The sequence below is a fragment of the Micromesistius poutassou genome (assembly GCF_964030765.1).
Source record: "Micromesistius poutassou genome assembly, chromosome: 14".
Lineage (NCBI taxonomy): Eukaryota > Metazoa > Chordata > Actinopteri > Gadiformes > Gadidae > Micromesistius > Micromesistius poutassou.
The window spans coordinates 14,342,118-14,357,236 of NC_140284.1; the positions used below are offsets into that span (position 1 = coordinate 14,342,118).

A 15,119-nucleotide genomic window follows, 5' to 3' on the forward strand; every position below is an offset into this window, starting at 1 on the left:
AAGTGATAAGGTAGTAATAGTTTGCTCTATGTATTAGTTATTACTTAATCAGAAGTAATTAGTAAAATATAATTGGTGTTAGTAATAGTTTGTTCTATGTATTAGTTATTACTTAATCAGAAGTAATTAGTAAAATATAAGTGATAAGGTAGTAATAGTTTGTTCTATGTATTAGTTATTACATAATCAGAAGTAATTAGTAAAATAGAAGTGATGTTAGTAATAGTTTGTTCTATGTATTAGTTAATAAGTTAATCAAGTTAAAGTGACAGATTCTTAGTTATAAGGTAATCACCAGTAAGGTACATTATTTATGACTTCATTATTAATTAAAATGTAGTAATTTGTGTTGTTAAATCTTAACTCCTGAGTTAATGATGGAGTCTTTAATGAGTGGTCATCTATCCGTCTATCCATGCCCCCATTAGTGGTGGCTCGTTTGCAAACGAATCAGTTCGAACAAACGACTCTTTAAAACGAACGAATCGACCTGATTCGCCGCTCTCGTTCTTCGTCGTTCATCTTGTTCGTTCTCCGGGACCCGACTCCCAGCTCCACCCACTAGTCGCTGAGTTGCGCTGACTCGCGGGTCGCCGTTCGTTCACTGACTGTGTTTAGCGCTGAAGACTCGAGGACTGAGAAGTCACAAGAGTCAGCCGGGCAACAACATCCCGATTCCGAACATGAAGCACTCCTCAGCTAAAAGGAACTTAGTTAATGTCGTGTTGATTGATGACCGTTTGCACCATTGCACGATCGTGATTCATTTGAGAATGAGAACGAGGGAGGAGCTGAATCTGACCGACTCGGCTGAGAACGTGCATTCGCGATTCGTTTGAACGAGAACGAGGGAGGAGCCGAGTCTGACTGACTCGGCATTCGCGAATGTGCATTTGCGATTCGTTTGAACGAGAACGAGGGAGGAGCCGAGTCTGACCGACTCGGTGACTGAGAATCATGATTCACCGCTACCGGAAATGCGAACGAACGAACAAACAAACGACTCTTCTTGGTGAACTGACCGACACAAACTGATTCATTCAAACGAATCATGAAATCCACCACTAGCCCCCATGTGTTCAGGGCCTGTAGTGTGTGTGTGCTCCAGTGTGACAGTACTGTGTCTGTCCACCAGGGTGCGGTGGCCAGCTCCGCCTCCTGTCTACAGCTCCACAAGAGAGCCGAGAGGGTTGCCGTGGCGCTCACAGAGAAAGGTCGCCTGAACGCCGGTGACCATGTGGCTCTGGTGTACCCGCCAGGTAACCTAGTACCCACCTCCACCCCTTTCTCCTCCTCCTCCTCCTCCTCCACCTCTTCAAGCTCCTCCAGTGCCTCCGTCTTCAGTCTTCACCTCCTCCTCTGCAACCTCCACTTCTCCTTCCGCCTCCTCCTCTGCTTTAGTCTCGTCCTCCTCCTCAGCCTTCCTCCTTTCTCCAACTCCTCCTCTGCCATTTGTCTCCTCCTCCTCTGTTGTTTGTCTCCTCCTCTTCTGTTGTTTGTCTCCTCCTCCTCTGCCTTTATTCTCCTCCTCCTTTCTCCACCTGCTCCTCTGCTGTTACGGTGTGTGATGAGAATGTTTATCCCGTATCCCCAGCCTGTCAGCATGTCGTAGAAAGGCCGTCTTTGCTTCTCTCAGTCGGTCTGTCGTCAGCAGACTGAGGGGCAGCCGACCACAACACATGGAGCTTTAAAGGGTATCTAGCCAAGCAGACTTTTAAGGAAGTGAACATGATATTCATAAGTATGTTTTAAGTAGTGTGTAATCCCATGAAGATAAGAATGGATACCTTCGAATGAACCCTTCATATCAGCATGGTGAGTGGGTCCTCTTCCACGCAGTGGCCATGTTTCTACAGTAGCCCAGAGCGGACAAGCGGCTGGAGAGAGGATGTGTTTTTAAATGTTTGATCATAAGCTCTATCTTACTAGTAAACTATGACCTCTAGTTTCACAGACTAAATACAAAGTACGGACTGGCGTCTTACAGGCTAATCCCGGCCGCCATTCTCTCGACCCTTGCTGGAAAGGGAGAGCGATTCACCTTTAAAAGAGGTCGCTATTCATTTGAATGTTGATGTTACTTGAAATTAGTGCAATGTTGGCCTTTTCTTCTGTGATCTTACCCCAGAATGAGTGGCCAACATTTCTGTGTGGGCTAATGGGGACCCAAGTTAATGTTATTTATGTTGTCTATTTGCCAAAACTCCCACGGGTTAGCTGAGAACATTTAGTGCAAGGCCCGGTTCTTCTGACTCATGAGTGAGGATCCACCCACGGCTGTCATTATATTTTGTGCTTTGTGTCACTGTTGCTCAGGGATCGACCTGATCGCTACCTTCTACGGCTGCCTGTATGCTGGCTGCGTCCCGGTCACCGTCAGACCCCCCCACCCCCAGAACCTGGCCACCACCCTGCCCACGGTCAAGATGATCGTAGAGGTAAGGCTCTGGATTGATTGATTGATTGATTGATTTTATTTGACCATTTTGATTTAAAATATGAACAGCACTCTGTGTCATACATTAAAATACATAAATAGTCAGCACAATAAAGACCTAAGGCTTGTTTCCATTGTGGTCCCTGTGTGGCAGGAGGAGAGGACAGGTAGCAGCAAATCACACATCAATTGTTAAAAAATTACACAACTACATACATCACACACATAACAATGATAATAATTAAGACAGGCCTAAGATTGGCGTCTAAGCCATTGTTTCAAAGCCTTTTTAAGGCTTTGAAAGGTTTCTGACTGACTTGTGTGTACCAGGTAACCTGTTCCAAAGTGTAGTCCCAGCATACAGAAAAGAATCTTTGCCCAAATTAGATTTAACTCTGGGGGGTACAAAATCTACCCCTAGTGGAATGCCTGTGAACTTCACTTACTCGATCAAAAGTATTTGGGCACATCCCCATAAACAATCCCATGTACCATACACAGCTGTATCTGAGATACACCATCCTCTACTTTCAACCAACCCAACCTCTCTAAGTGGGAGGATTCAAGATGAGTTCTCATGGGGAGGTCAAAAATAAGCTTAACTAACTTATTTTGCGAGGTCTGAAGCCTCTGTTTCAATTGCATTGTGACACCATTGTACCACGAGCCACACGCATAATCATAATAAGGCTGAATTAAAGCTCCTGCTTAAAGAGCTGCTTACTGCAGCTCTACGCACCTCTCATTACACCCTCTCTGCACAATAGTCTTCACTGGACCACCGGGTTTAATATTCACTGGACCAACTGGTTTAATATTCACTGGACCGTCTGGTTTAATATTCACTGGAACCACTGGGTTTAATATTCACTGGAACCACTAGGTTTAATATTCACTGGACCAACTGGTTTAATATTCACTGGACCAACTGGTTTAACATTCACTGGACCAACTGGTTTAATATTCACTGGACCAACTGGTTTAACATTCACTGGACCAACTGGTTTAATATTCACTGGACCAACTGGATTAATATTCACTGGACCAACTGGTTTAATATTCACTGGACCAACTGGTTTAATATTCACTGGACCAACTGGTTTAATATTTACTGGACCAACTGGATTTTGAGATGATCACTTGATTTATCTTTGTGTGTACGTGTGTGCGTGTGCTTGTGTGTGACAGGTCAGTAAGTCAGTGTGTATCCTGACGACTCAAGCAATAATGAAGCTGCTCAAATCCAAAGAGGCTGCTGCTGCCGTAGACGTTAAGAGCTGGCCTATGGTCCTGGATACTGGTAACACACACACACACACACACACACACACACACACACACACACACACACACACACACACACACACACACACACACACACACACACACACACACACACACACACACAAATGTACACATTTATTCACATAAATTACATGAACTAAAGAGCAACTCGTCTCCACGCCCACAATGCACCCTGACCCCTCCATGGTGACCTCCAGACGACCTCCCCAGGAAGAGGACCCCCCAGCTCTACAAGCCCCCCACCCCGGAGATGCTGGCCTACCTGGACTTCAGCGTCTCCACCACGGGCATCCTAGCAGGAGTCAAGGTACCCGACCGGCCCTCACGGGCTGGCCCCGGCTAGTGTGGGGCCGGAGGGAGCGTAGGGCAACGGCGTGTGACCAGAGGGGAACAGGACCAGGGCCCTCTAGGCCCCCAGAGAGGGCCCTCTGGGCCCTTAGAGAGGGCTCCTCTCTAGGCCCCCAGAGAGGGCCCCCTCTAGGCCCCAAGATATTCTAGATATTCTATTTTATTTTATTCATAATTTGACAATCGACATCTAAACTAAAATGTTTCAGAGGAAATAAACCCTTTAACCTGCTTATTCAATTAGCGTTGGCACGTGAAGGGTTAAATGAAAGAAGCCCCTTTGTCGGCCTATCAGAATGCGGCTGACTCTGCAGTCGTTGCTATACAGCTCTGTGATTGGTGGGCATGCTTTGATTTCACTGAGGGTCGAGTTAAAGTTATTCAATGAGACTAATTTCAAATGAGAGTAAAATTGACCAATCATACCGTTCACACAGAACTCGCATCATCGCATCATCACACAAACAGCTTGTGTGATGATGCGATTATTCGTCATGAGGATTTTCATTTAGCTTAAGAGAGAGCTGTTGTTAGTTTTGGTGATGACTCTCACTCTCTCCGTGCTGTTGGCTCGTTGCATTGCTCAGGCTGGACCAGCGTGTTCATGTTGTTTCAGAGCTGGAATGGTCTCCGGTAACTCTTGCAGTACTATAGAGAGGACACAGTAAGCTAAGCCGGTGGTCTGCTTTTTTGGCGGTGGGAAAGGGGGGTCAGGGCCACAGTTTACTACTGTGTTTGACGACCAGTGGAACAGGTTCTGGGTTTGATCCCGCGTATCCTGAGTCTACCGGAGGCATCCTTGAGCAAGCTACCCTACCTGCTCATCGATGACCTCTGTCTGTCGTCGTTGTAGAGCAGTGCTCTACAGGAGCGAGGGCCCTCCGGAGGAGCTCCACCGCAGGGGCCAGGGTGTAGATTAAGTTCCGGGACATGAGACATGATTTGACCCCAAAAAAAGTCCCTCCTCAGGGGTCAGGACAGGACTTTGGGGGCAGGGCGTGCAGCGCTGAACAATGTCACCCATGATATGTCGTGTACTCTCAAACTGAAATCTGCAGCCGCAAACTGACTATTCTGAAACTTGGTGTACATGCCTTATTTTGCATGCTGTACATTTTTGCAATCGGGCCCATAATGTCCATCACAATCGATTTTGCTGTACAGACAAAGAATCAGAATCAACCAAAAGTCCAAATGACCCAAAGTTTTGTACACATGATCTATGGACACGACTGTTACCCACCAGACCTACCGCACCCGTTATTCATCCGGTGAGTCATCCCGTAACCTAATGTATGTCCCTACGTGGTGAACTTGAGATATGTTCCTAAACGGCCCCTGGGTGAGTGCACTCTTACCTCTCCAGGGGGCTGGGTACTCACCGCAGGCCAACAGCTCTCTCCGTCACACGCCGCACCGCCACCTCGTCTCCAGGTGACCAGCCCGCGCTTTGAATCCCGTCGTTCAGCTTCCCCGTGTATTTACAACCACAGAGTTCACTCATGGAAGGGTCTTGAACCAAACAGCGCGTCGTCTGTGTTAATCCCACAAACTCAGAAGCTGTGTTTGAAACAGCTCTCCACCCAGAGTCTCACCTCCTTACTCACCTGCCACCTCAGCTGTTGCTATGTACCGTTAATGAGCACCTCAACACCACCCCCCCTGTGTGCTGTCAGTACGGACCCTAACCATGAGCACACTAAAGCTACACCTGATCATAACGATGGCCGATTCACCATGGATCACTGCTCTTCCAGATGTCCCATGCTGCCACCAGTGCCTTGTGTCGCTCAATCAAGCTCCAGTGTGAGCTGTACCCCTCCAGGCAGATCGCCATCTGTCTGGACCCCTACTGTGGCCTGGGCTTTGCTCTCTGGTGCCTCTGCAGGTAGGAGCCGCCGCTGCAGTCTTCACCGTGGTCATTGTGTCATCTCACTTTGTGTGTGTGTGTGTGTGTGTGTTCTGCATGTTAACTGTAATTTGTGTGTCTGTTCTGCATGCTAACTGTGTGTGTGTGTGTGTGTGTGTGTGTGTGTGTGTTTTCTGCATGCTAACTATGTGTGTGTGTCTGTCTGTTCTGCATGCTTTCTGTATTGTGTGCGTTCTGCACGCTAACTGTATTGTGTGTTCCTCATGCTAACTGTGTGTGTGTGTGTGTGTGTGTGTGTGTGTGTGTGTGTGTGTGTGTGTGTGTGTGTGTGTGTGTGTGTGTGTGTGTGTGTGTGCACTCTAACTGTGTGTGTGTGTGTCTCCAGTGTGTATTCGGGCCACCAGTCCATCCTGGTGCCTCCCCTGGAGCTGGAGACCAACGCGTCTCTGTGGCTGTCGGCCGTCAGCCAGTACAAGGTCCGCGTCACCTTCTGCTCCTACTCCGTCATGGAGGTGTGCACCAAGGGGCTGGGCGCGCAGACAGAGGCCCTGAGGGTCAGTGCTCACACACACCTCACACACTCCTCACACACCTCCACACACACACCTCCTCACACACTCCTCACACACCTCCACACACACCTCCACACACACCTCCTCACACACTCCTCACACACCTCCACACACACCTCCACACACACCTCCTCACTCACACCTCCTCACACACCTCCACACACACCTCCTCACACACCTCCTCACACACACCTCACACACCTCCTCACACACACCTCCACACACACACCTCCTCACACACCTCCTCACACACACCTCCTCACACACACCTCCTCACACACCTCACACATACCTCCTCACACACCTCCTCACACACCTCCACACACACACCTCCTCACACACCTCACACACACCTCCTCACACACCTCCACACACACACCTCCTCACACACCTCCACACATGTGTATATATATATACTGTTTATATATATGCGTCAGCGGAGTGGTCCACAGCAGCGCTACACCCAGCAGGCCCTGGCTGTACCCAGCCCCTCCTACTCTGAGCCGTCCCTCATGTGTGTGTTCCAGCTGAGGAACGTGAACCTGTCCTGCGTGCGGACGTGCATGGTGGTGGCGGAGGAGAGGCCGCGCATCTCCCTCACCCAGACCTTCTCCAAGATCTTCAAGGACTTGGGGCTCTCCACCAGAGCCGTCAGCACCACCTTCGGGTGCCGCGTCAACGTGGCCGTCTGCCTACAGGTGAGGGGGGGGGGGGGGGGGGGGAGGGGGAGAGGGAGAGGAGAGGGTGGCAGGGAGGGGAGGGGGAGAGGAGAGGGCGGTAGGGAGAGGAGGGGGAGAGGAGAGGGTGGTAGGGGGAGAGGGTGGTAGGGAGAGGAGGGGGAGAGGAGGAGAGGGTGGTAGGGAGAGGAGGAGGAGAGGAGGAGAGGGTGGTAGGGAGAGGAGAGGAGAGGAGAGAGGGTGGTAGGGAGGGGAGAGGAGAGGGCGGTAGGGAGAGGAGGGGGAGAGGAGAGGGCGGTAGGGAGGGGAGGGGGAGAGGAGAGGGCGGTAGGGAGAGGAGGGGGAGAGGAGAGGGCGGTAGGGAGAGGAGGGGGAGAGGAGAGGGTGGTAGGGGGAGAGGGTGGTAGGGAGAGGAGGGGGAGAGGAGGAGAGGGTGGTAGGGAGAGGAGGAGGAGAGGAGGAGAGGGTGGTAGGGAGAGGAGAGGAGAGGAGAGAGGGTGGTAGGGAGGGGAGAGGAGAGGGCGGTAGGGAGAGGAGGGGGAGAGGAGAGGAGGAGAGGGTGGTAGGGAGAGGAGGAGGAGAGGAGGGGGAGAGGAGAGGAAGAGAGGGTGGTAGGGAGAGGAGGAGCAGAGGAGAGGAGGAGGAGAGGAGAGGGTGGTAGGGAGAGGAGGGGGAGATGGGGGTAGAAAGAAAGGGACGGGCGGAGCAGAAGGGGGTGGAGGTGGAGGAGGGAAAGAAGGGAGGAAGAGGGGTGAGGTTATGGAGGAGGAGGAGTGGGTGAGAGTGAGGGGGGAGACGGATGAAGAGTACTGGTAATGAGAGTCCTGAAGGCCGTTCTCTCTCGATGGTTTTCTGTCCTGTGCTCTGGTTTGGTTCCATGGTCTGACTGTTTATATTTTCTCTCTTTTTTCTGTGATTTCTTTCTCCTTTTGTGATCCTACTTTTGTTTCTAATTTGTCTCGCCCCAACTCTAATCTTTTCCATGATGAATGTGCGTGTGTGTGAATGCATTTATGTGTGTTGTGTATATGTTTGTGTGTGTGTCTGTGTATACATGTGGTCTGTCTGTTGTGCGTGTGTTCGTATGGGTGTGTGGGAATGTACTCGTGCATGCGTGTGTGTCCACATGTATACCTCTGGTCTCTTCCTGCCCCCCTGGGCAGCCCAACCGCCTCGGGAAACTAGCTGAGCAGGTACTGAGGCACAGTGGGGCTGTTAGCTAGCTGGCTACTGGCTGCTAGCGGGGCTACTGGCTGTTAGCGGGGCTACTGACTGTTAGCTGGGCTACTGACTGCTAGCTGGGCTACTGACTGTTAGCTGGGCTACTGGCTGTTAGCTAGCTGGGCTACTGACTGTTAGCTAGCGGGGCTACTGACTGTTAGCTGGGCTACTGACTGTTAGCTAGCTGGGCTACTGACTGTTAGCTAGCTGGGCTACTGACTGTTAGCGGGGCTACTGGCTGTTAGCTGGGCTACTGACTGTTAGCTGGGCTACTGACTGCTAGCTGGGCTACTGGCTGTTAGCTGGGCTACTGACTGTTAGCTGGGCTACTGGCTGTTAGCTAGCTGGGCTACTGACTGTTAGCTGGGCTACTGACTGTTAGCTAGCTGGGCTACTGACTGTTAGCTGGGCTACTGACTGTTAGCTGGGCTACTGACTGTTAGCTGGGCTACTGACTGTTAGCTAGCTGGGCTACTGACTGTTAGCTGGGCTACTGACTGTTAGCTAGCTGGGCTACTGACTGTTAGCTAGCTGGGCTACTGACTGTTAGCGGGGCTACTGGCTGTTAGCTGGGCTACTGGCTGTTAGCTGGGCTATTTGCTGCTAGCTGGGCTACTGACTGTTAGCTGGGCTACTGGCTGCTAGCTGGGCTACTGGCTGTTAGCTAGCTGGGGTGCTAATGCCAGCGTGCTAATGCTGCTATGGCTTGTGTTGCTGCGTCTGGCTGCCTCTGTGTTGGAGCTGTTGCTGTTGTTGTTTTTTGTTGATGATGGCGTTGACCAAAAATGATGAGGTTTCACAGATGCTTCTTGTTTGTCCCCATAACCTTCTCACTGTCCTTATCTCTGACCATAACCCGTGTGATTAGTGAACCAGTGATCTGCTGTAACCCATGTGGTGTCACCACGCTCCACGTCTCGCCCTGACCTGTGTAGAGCCCACCGGACTGGGGCCGGGTTTGACATCACATGATTGGTTGTTATTAGTCCTTGAGAAGAGCGCCACAGAGGAATCGTCCCGCAGAGTCTCAGAGCATCGAGCTCTGCCTCATGCTCACCCAGTCATCAGACTGTTCCTCATCTTCTTTATTGCGCTTCGGATCTGTTTCTGACCAATCATGCTGTCGGTGGTGTGGCCCTTTAAGAGTGTGATTGGCGACCACAAACTCGGGCAGCACCACCGTAGAACACACCCATTAAGATCCCCTACGGAGAGCTGCTTCCTCTCAGAGCTCACAGGAACTCCTGGTCTCTGGCCCGGGCTCTGTGCCGTCTCCCCCCCCCACAAGTTCTGCTATCCATTAGTCGGACTGCTGGATCCCAGATCAATGACAATCATTCAATCAACGGTTTTGTTAGTTTTCCTATTAGTGTCGCCCTGGTGTTTGACGGAGGTCTGTACTGGCTCTGCTCTGGCGTCCCCTCAGGTGTGACAGCAGCGTCTCTGGCCCTGACAATCCAACACAAATACAACCCTTATGTTCTGGGACATCACTACTCGCTTACTACTTTATTTTTGTGGCTTTGGCTTCCAGATGCAACCCTGCACCCCCCCCCCCCCCCTCCCCACCACACACACACACACACACACACACACACACACACACACACACACACACACACACACACTCAGACGTGACATGAGCCTCTGGGACTGACCCCTGTCTGACCCCTGTCTGACCTCCAGGGCACGGCAGGACCGGACCCCACCACGGTCTACGTGGACATGAGGGCCCTGCGGCACGACAGGTATGGCCCCTGGTCTCCGTAGAGATCTCTGTGGTGATCATCGACTTTTCAGAACAAACACCGTACAGCCGCAGAATACTGTAGAACAACGTGTATCCACACCGTGTATATCCTAACTCGGGGGCTTTCAAACCACAGCAGCGTTCGTGCCTCTGTTTCCACGTGTTCAGTGTTGATATCAGCAGTCCGTTATGATGTGGGATGGGCGAGGGGTATTGTAGTTCTGATGGGACGTATCTCCGCCCTGCAGGGTCCGCCTGGTGGAGAGGGGGTCACCTCACAGCCTTCCACTGATGGAGTCTGGGAAGGTACGCACACGGCCACACCACCTCACACACACTGCTTTTCATATCGGGAGATGTCATTCAACCCACCAACTCTGGTGAACACTGGCTCCACTCACTGGTCCCCCCGCCTCACTGGTCCCCCCCCCTCCATGTGGTCCTCAGATCCTGCCTGGCGTGAAGGTGATCGTGGCCAACACGGAGACCAAGGGGCCCCTCGGGGACTCCCACCTGGGAGAGGTCAGTCCAGCCTCACATTCTTTGATTTCTCCGCTAAAAATGACTCAATTAATTAGAATACCGGGGAAAAGTTAATTCATTTCAATCATTCAGTTTAAAACGTGAATCTCATGTATTATATTGATTCATTCCACCAACAGTGATAAATACGTCAAGCCTTTATTTGTATTAATCTTTGATTATGGCTTACAGCTCAAGAAAACCCCAAATTCAGTATTTCTGAAAATCTGAATATTACATAAGACCAGTAAAAAAATAATAATGAAATACAGATATGTCGGCCTTGTCGGATATGTCGGTTCTTGTATATGCACTCAGTACTTGGTTGAGGCTTCTTTTGCATGAATTACTGCATCAGTGGCATGGAGGCGACCAGCCTGTGGCCCTGCTGAGCTCAGCTTCCTCTTGCCAATACCCCATACATGTTCTATGGGGTTTAGAACAGCACAGTAATCCTATGGACATTAAACCGGGTACTTTGGGCAGTATGGGCAGGTGCTAAGATGCCAATTCCACTCAACTTTCTATGAATATGCTTGGATACAGCACTCTGTGAACAGCCATCTTCTTTAGCTATGACCTTTTGAGGCTTAGCCTCCTTGTGGAGGCTGTCAATGACTTCTGCACAACGGTCAAGTCAGCAGGCTTCTCCATGATTTTTAAGCCTACTGAACCTTTGCAGGTATTTTGAGGTAATTAGCTGATTAGAGTGGGACACTTTGAGTCTACAATATTTAACTTTTTCACAATATTCTAATATTCTGAGATACTGAGCTGTAAGCCATAATCATCAATATTAATACAAATTAAAACTGCGCGCAGTGATGAACGGGACCTCGCGCCGGCTTGCGGCCGCGTCACGTGCCGTCCTAACATGTGTGCTGGCAAGATGTGCACATGTTAGGACCGCACGTGACGCAGCCGCAAGCCGGTAAGAGGTCCCGTTCATCACACCCAGTTTTAAAAAAAAATCGCGCCGGCTTGCGGCCGCGTCACGTGCCGTCGTAACATGTGTGCTGGCAAGATGTGCACATGTTAGGACCGCACGTGACGCAGCCGCAAGCCGGCACGAGGTCCCGTTCATCACTGCGCGCAGTTTTAAAAAAGCGCAGTTTTAAAAAAAATTCGCGAATTTATGTCATCTGTAGAAGCAGAGGTGCCCTGTGGTGTCCTACTGATTGTTTTGACATTAACATGTAAGACCACATTTAACTGAATTACATGTTGTAACAACTTTAACTAACATTATTAACCCTACATCAATGATCCGATAAATTCCCTAGGAGGAGTTAGTTGAAATACAAGGCGAAAAAGTGAAAGTATTCCATTCAAAATGGCCAACTTTGACAGCACGCCACGGCCATGCCCTTCAATGTACAGTCACAAATAGCACGATTTTGTTTCAGCACCACTTCATGACTGTACTGACCAATTTTGAAGCAGATCCGATAAATTCCCTAGGAGGAGTTAGTTCAAATACAAATTCCCTAGGAGGAGTTAGTTCAAATACAACGCGACGGAATTCAAAAATGGCCAACTTTGACGGCATGCCACGGACACGCCCTTCAACGTACAGTCACAAATAGCACGATTTTGGTTCAGCACCACTTCATGACTGTACTGACCAATTGTGAAGCAGATGCGATAAATTCCCTAGGAGGAGTTCGTTCAAATACAATGCGAAAAAGTGAAATTCCATTCAAAATGGCCAACTTTGACATCACGCCACGGACACGCCCTTCAACGTACAGTCCCAAATAGCACGATTTTGGTTCAGCACCACTTCATGGCTGTACTGACCAAATTTGAAGCAGATCCGATAAATTCCCTAGGAGGAGTTAGTTCAAATACAACGCGACGGAATTCAAAAATGGCCAACTTTGACGGCATGCCACGGACACGCCCTTCAACGTACAGTCACAAATAGCACGATTTTGGTTTAGCACCACTTCATGACTGTACTGACCAATTTTGAAGCAAATCCGATAAATTCCCTAGGAGGAGTTCATTCAAATACAAGGCAAAAAAGTGAAAAAAATTCAAAATGGCCGCCAAAAGTGAAAATTAGAAATGCAAATAGCCGACTTCCTGTGGAGTTTGGGGCATGGGTCCAAGAGGCTTTTCTGTAGGTATGGGCACATTGTACGTGAATACTGAGTTTCATACATATTGGTGAAATGTGGCGCAGGGGCTGCATTTTAAAGTTCCTGTAGGGGGCGCTACAAAAAATAGAAACACGAATTTTGGTATGTGAGCTAGAGGCACCACTTTACACGTGTCCTGTGAATTTCATATTCATAACTATTACGGTGTCCGCAGAGTGATCGACCCTCCTCTGGCGGCCATGTTGTTTTTTAAATCGACTTAATTTTTAGTGAGCAGTTAGAACTTTGGTACCTAACGGCCATTGAGTTGGTCCCGCTCAAATCAAACATTGCGTCTATGAACTGTGGCTATTTTAGTAACGGGCCACGCCCACTTCGATGCCACGCCCCATTTGAAAAATTGTTGACTTATTCTTGTTCAGAATTTGATTATGAACAACTTTAGTAGAGAGGTCCAACACCATAGGAGTCCAACTTCATGTAGATATCTGCAATTTACTATTTTCGGGGTGAAAAACACACCCCTTTTTGAACTCAATGGCTCATGGGTACTTTGAAATTTATCCTACAGACTAATCCTTATGTCAGATTGAAGATAATGGGCCATAGATGATATGTGCCAAAGGATTTTGGTCAAAGTCGAAAAACCTGGGATCCTTGGGGAATTTACTGTTTTTAACTAAATTCAAAATGGCGGGAAATCTGGCTACCGGAAGTGCTAAGTTAGTATCTGCAAATTTCTTCATTATGAGGATTTGCATATGTGTGCAAAGTTTCATGAGTTTAGGTCCAACCGGTGACGAGTTATGCTTGTCCAAACGTTGAAATTTTGGCATAGTTGGTATAGCGCCACCTAGGGGCGAATGTGAATTTGAGGGCTAGAATATCAAATTTTTCACCAGTCCCACAAAATGTGCCAAATAAAAATGAGTTTTCGAATATGTGCAGGGGGGGAAAAATGCAGTCAAAGTTCTGAAAAATAATAATAAGAAATTAAAACTGCGCGCAGTGATGAACGGGACCTCGCGCCGGCTTGCAGCCGCCACTACGAGGTCCCGTTCATCACTGCGCGCAGTTTTAAAAAAAAATCGCGCCGGCTTGCGGCCGCGTCACGTGCCGTCGTAACATGTGTGCTGGCAAGATGTGCACATGTTAGGACCGCACGTGACGCAGCCGCAAGCCGGCACGAGGTCCCGTTCATCACTGCGCGCAGTTTTAAAAAAGCGCAGTTTTAAAAAAAATTCGCAAATTTATGTAATCTGTAGAAGCAGAGGTGCCCTGTGGTGTCCTACTGATTGTTTTGACATTAACATGTAAGACCACATTTAACTGAATTACATGTTGTAACAACTTTAACTAACATTATTAACCCTACATCAATGATCCGATAAATTCCCTAGGAGGAGTTAGTTCAAATACAAGGCGACGGAATTCAAAAATGGCCAACTTTGACGGCACGCCACGGCCACGCCCTTCAACGTACAGTCACAAATAGCACGGCGTTGGTTCAGCACCATTTTTTGACTGTACTAACCAATTGTGAAGCAGATGCGATAAATTCCCTAGGAGGAGTTTGTTCAAATACAATGCGAAAAAGTGAAATTCCATTCAAAATGGCCAACTTTGACATCACGCCACGGACACGCCCTTCAACGTACAGTCCCAAATAGCACGGCGTTTATTCAGCACCATTTCATGACTGTACTGACCAATTTGGAAGCAGATTCGATAAATTCCCTAGGAGGAGTTAGTTCAAATACAAGGCGACGGAATTCAAAAATGGCCAACTTTGACGGCACGCCACGGACACGCCCTTCAACGTACAGTCACAAATAGCACGGCGTTGGTTCGGCACCATTTATTGACTGTACTGACCAATTTTGAAGCAGATCCGATTAATTCCCTAGGAGGAGTTCATTCAAATACAAGGCCAAAAAGTGAAAAAAATTCAAAATGGCCGCCGAGAGTGAAAATGAAAAAATTAAAATTTCCGACTTCCGGTGGGTTTTGGGGCATGGGTCCAAGAGGCTTTTCTGTAGATATTGTGACCTTGTACGTGCTTACCGAGTTTCATACATATTGGTGAAACGTGACGTAGGGGCTGCATTTTAAAGTTCCTGTAGGGGGCGCTACACACATGAGAAACACGATTTTTGGTATGTGAGCTACCGGCACCAGTCTACACGTGTCCTGTGAATTTCATATTCATAACTATTACGGTGTCCGCAGAGTGATTTTGAGCCTCTGGCGGCCATGTTGTATTTTAAATCGACTTAATTTTTGGTGAGCAGTTAGAACTTTCGTACCTAATG

General features: G+C 48.9%; 1 protein-coding gene across 1 annotated transcript in view; it reads left to right on the top strand.

Annotated features, from left to right (window-relative positions):
• LOC311358634 (disco-interacting protein 2 homolog A-like) overlaps positions 1 to 15,119 on the top strand; it is a 126,646-nt gene that overhangs the window by 81,066 nt on the left and 30,461 nt on the right. The window contains 11 exon segments of the mRNA XM_084478729.1: positions 1,136 to 1,259; positions 2,317 to 2,438; positions 3,626 to 3,737; positions 3,940 to 4,049; positions 5,848 to 5,978; positions 6,346 to 6,514; positions 7,060 to 7,230; positions 8,373 to 8,402; positions 10,117 to 10,178; positions 10,429 to 10,486; positions 10,628 to 10,702. Coding sequence (XP_084334855.1) covers positions 1,136 to 1,259; positions 2,317 to 2,438; positions 3,626 to 3,737; positions 3,940 to 4,049; positions 5,848 to 5,978; positions 6,346 to 6,514; positions 7,060 to 7,230; positions 8,373 to 8,402; positions 10,117 to 10,178; positions 10,429 to 10,486; positions 10,628 to 10,702 — 1,164 coding nt within the window.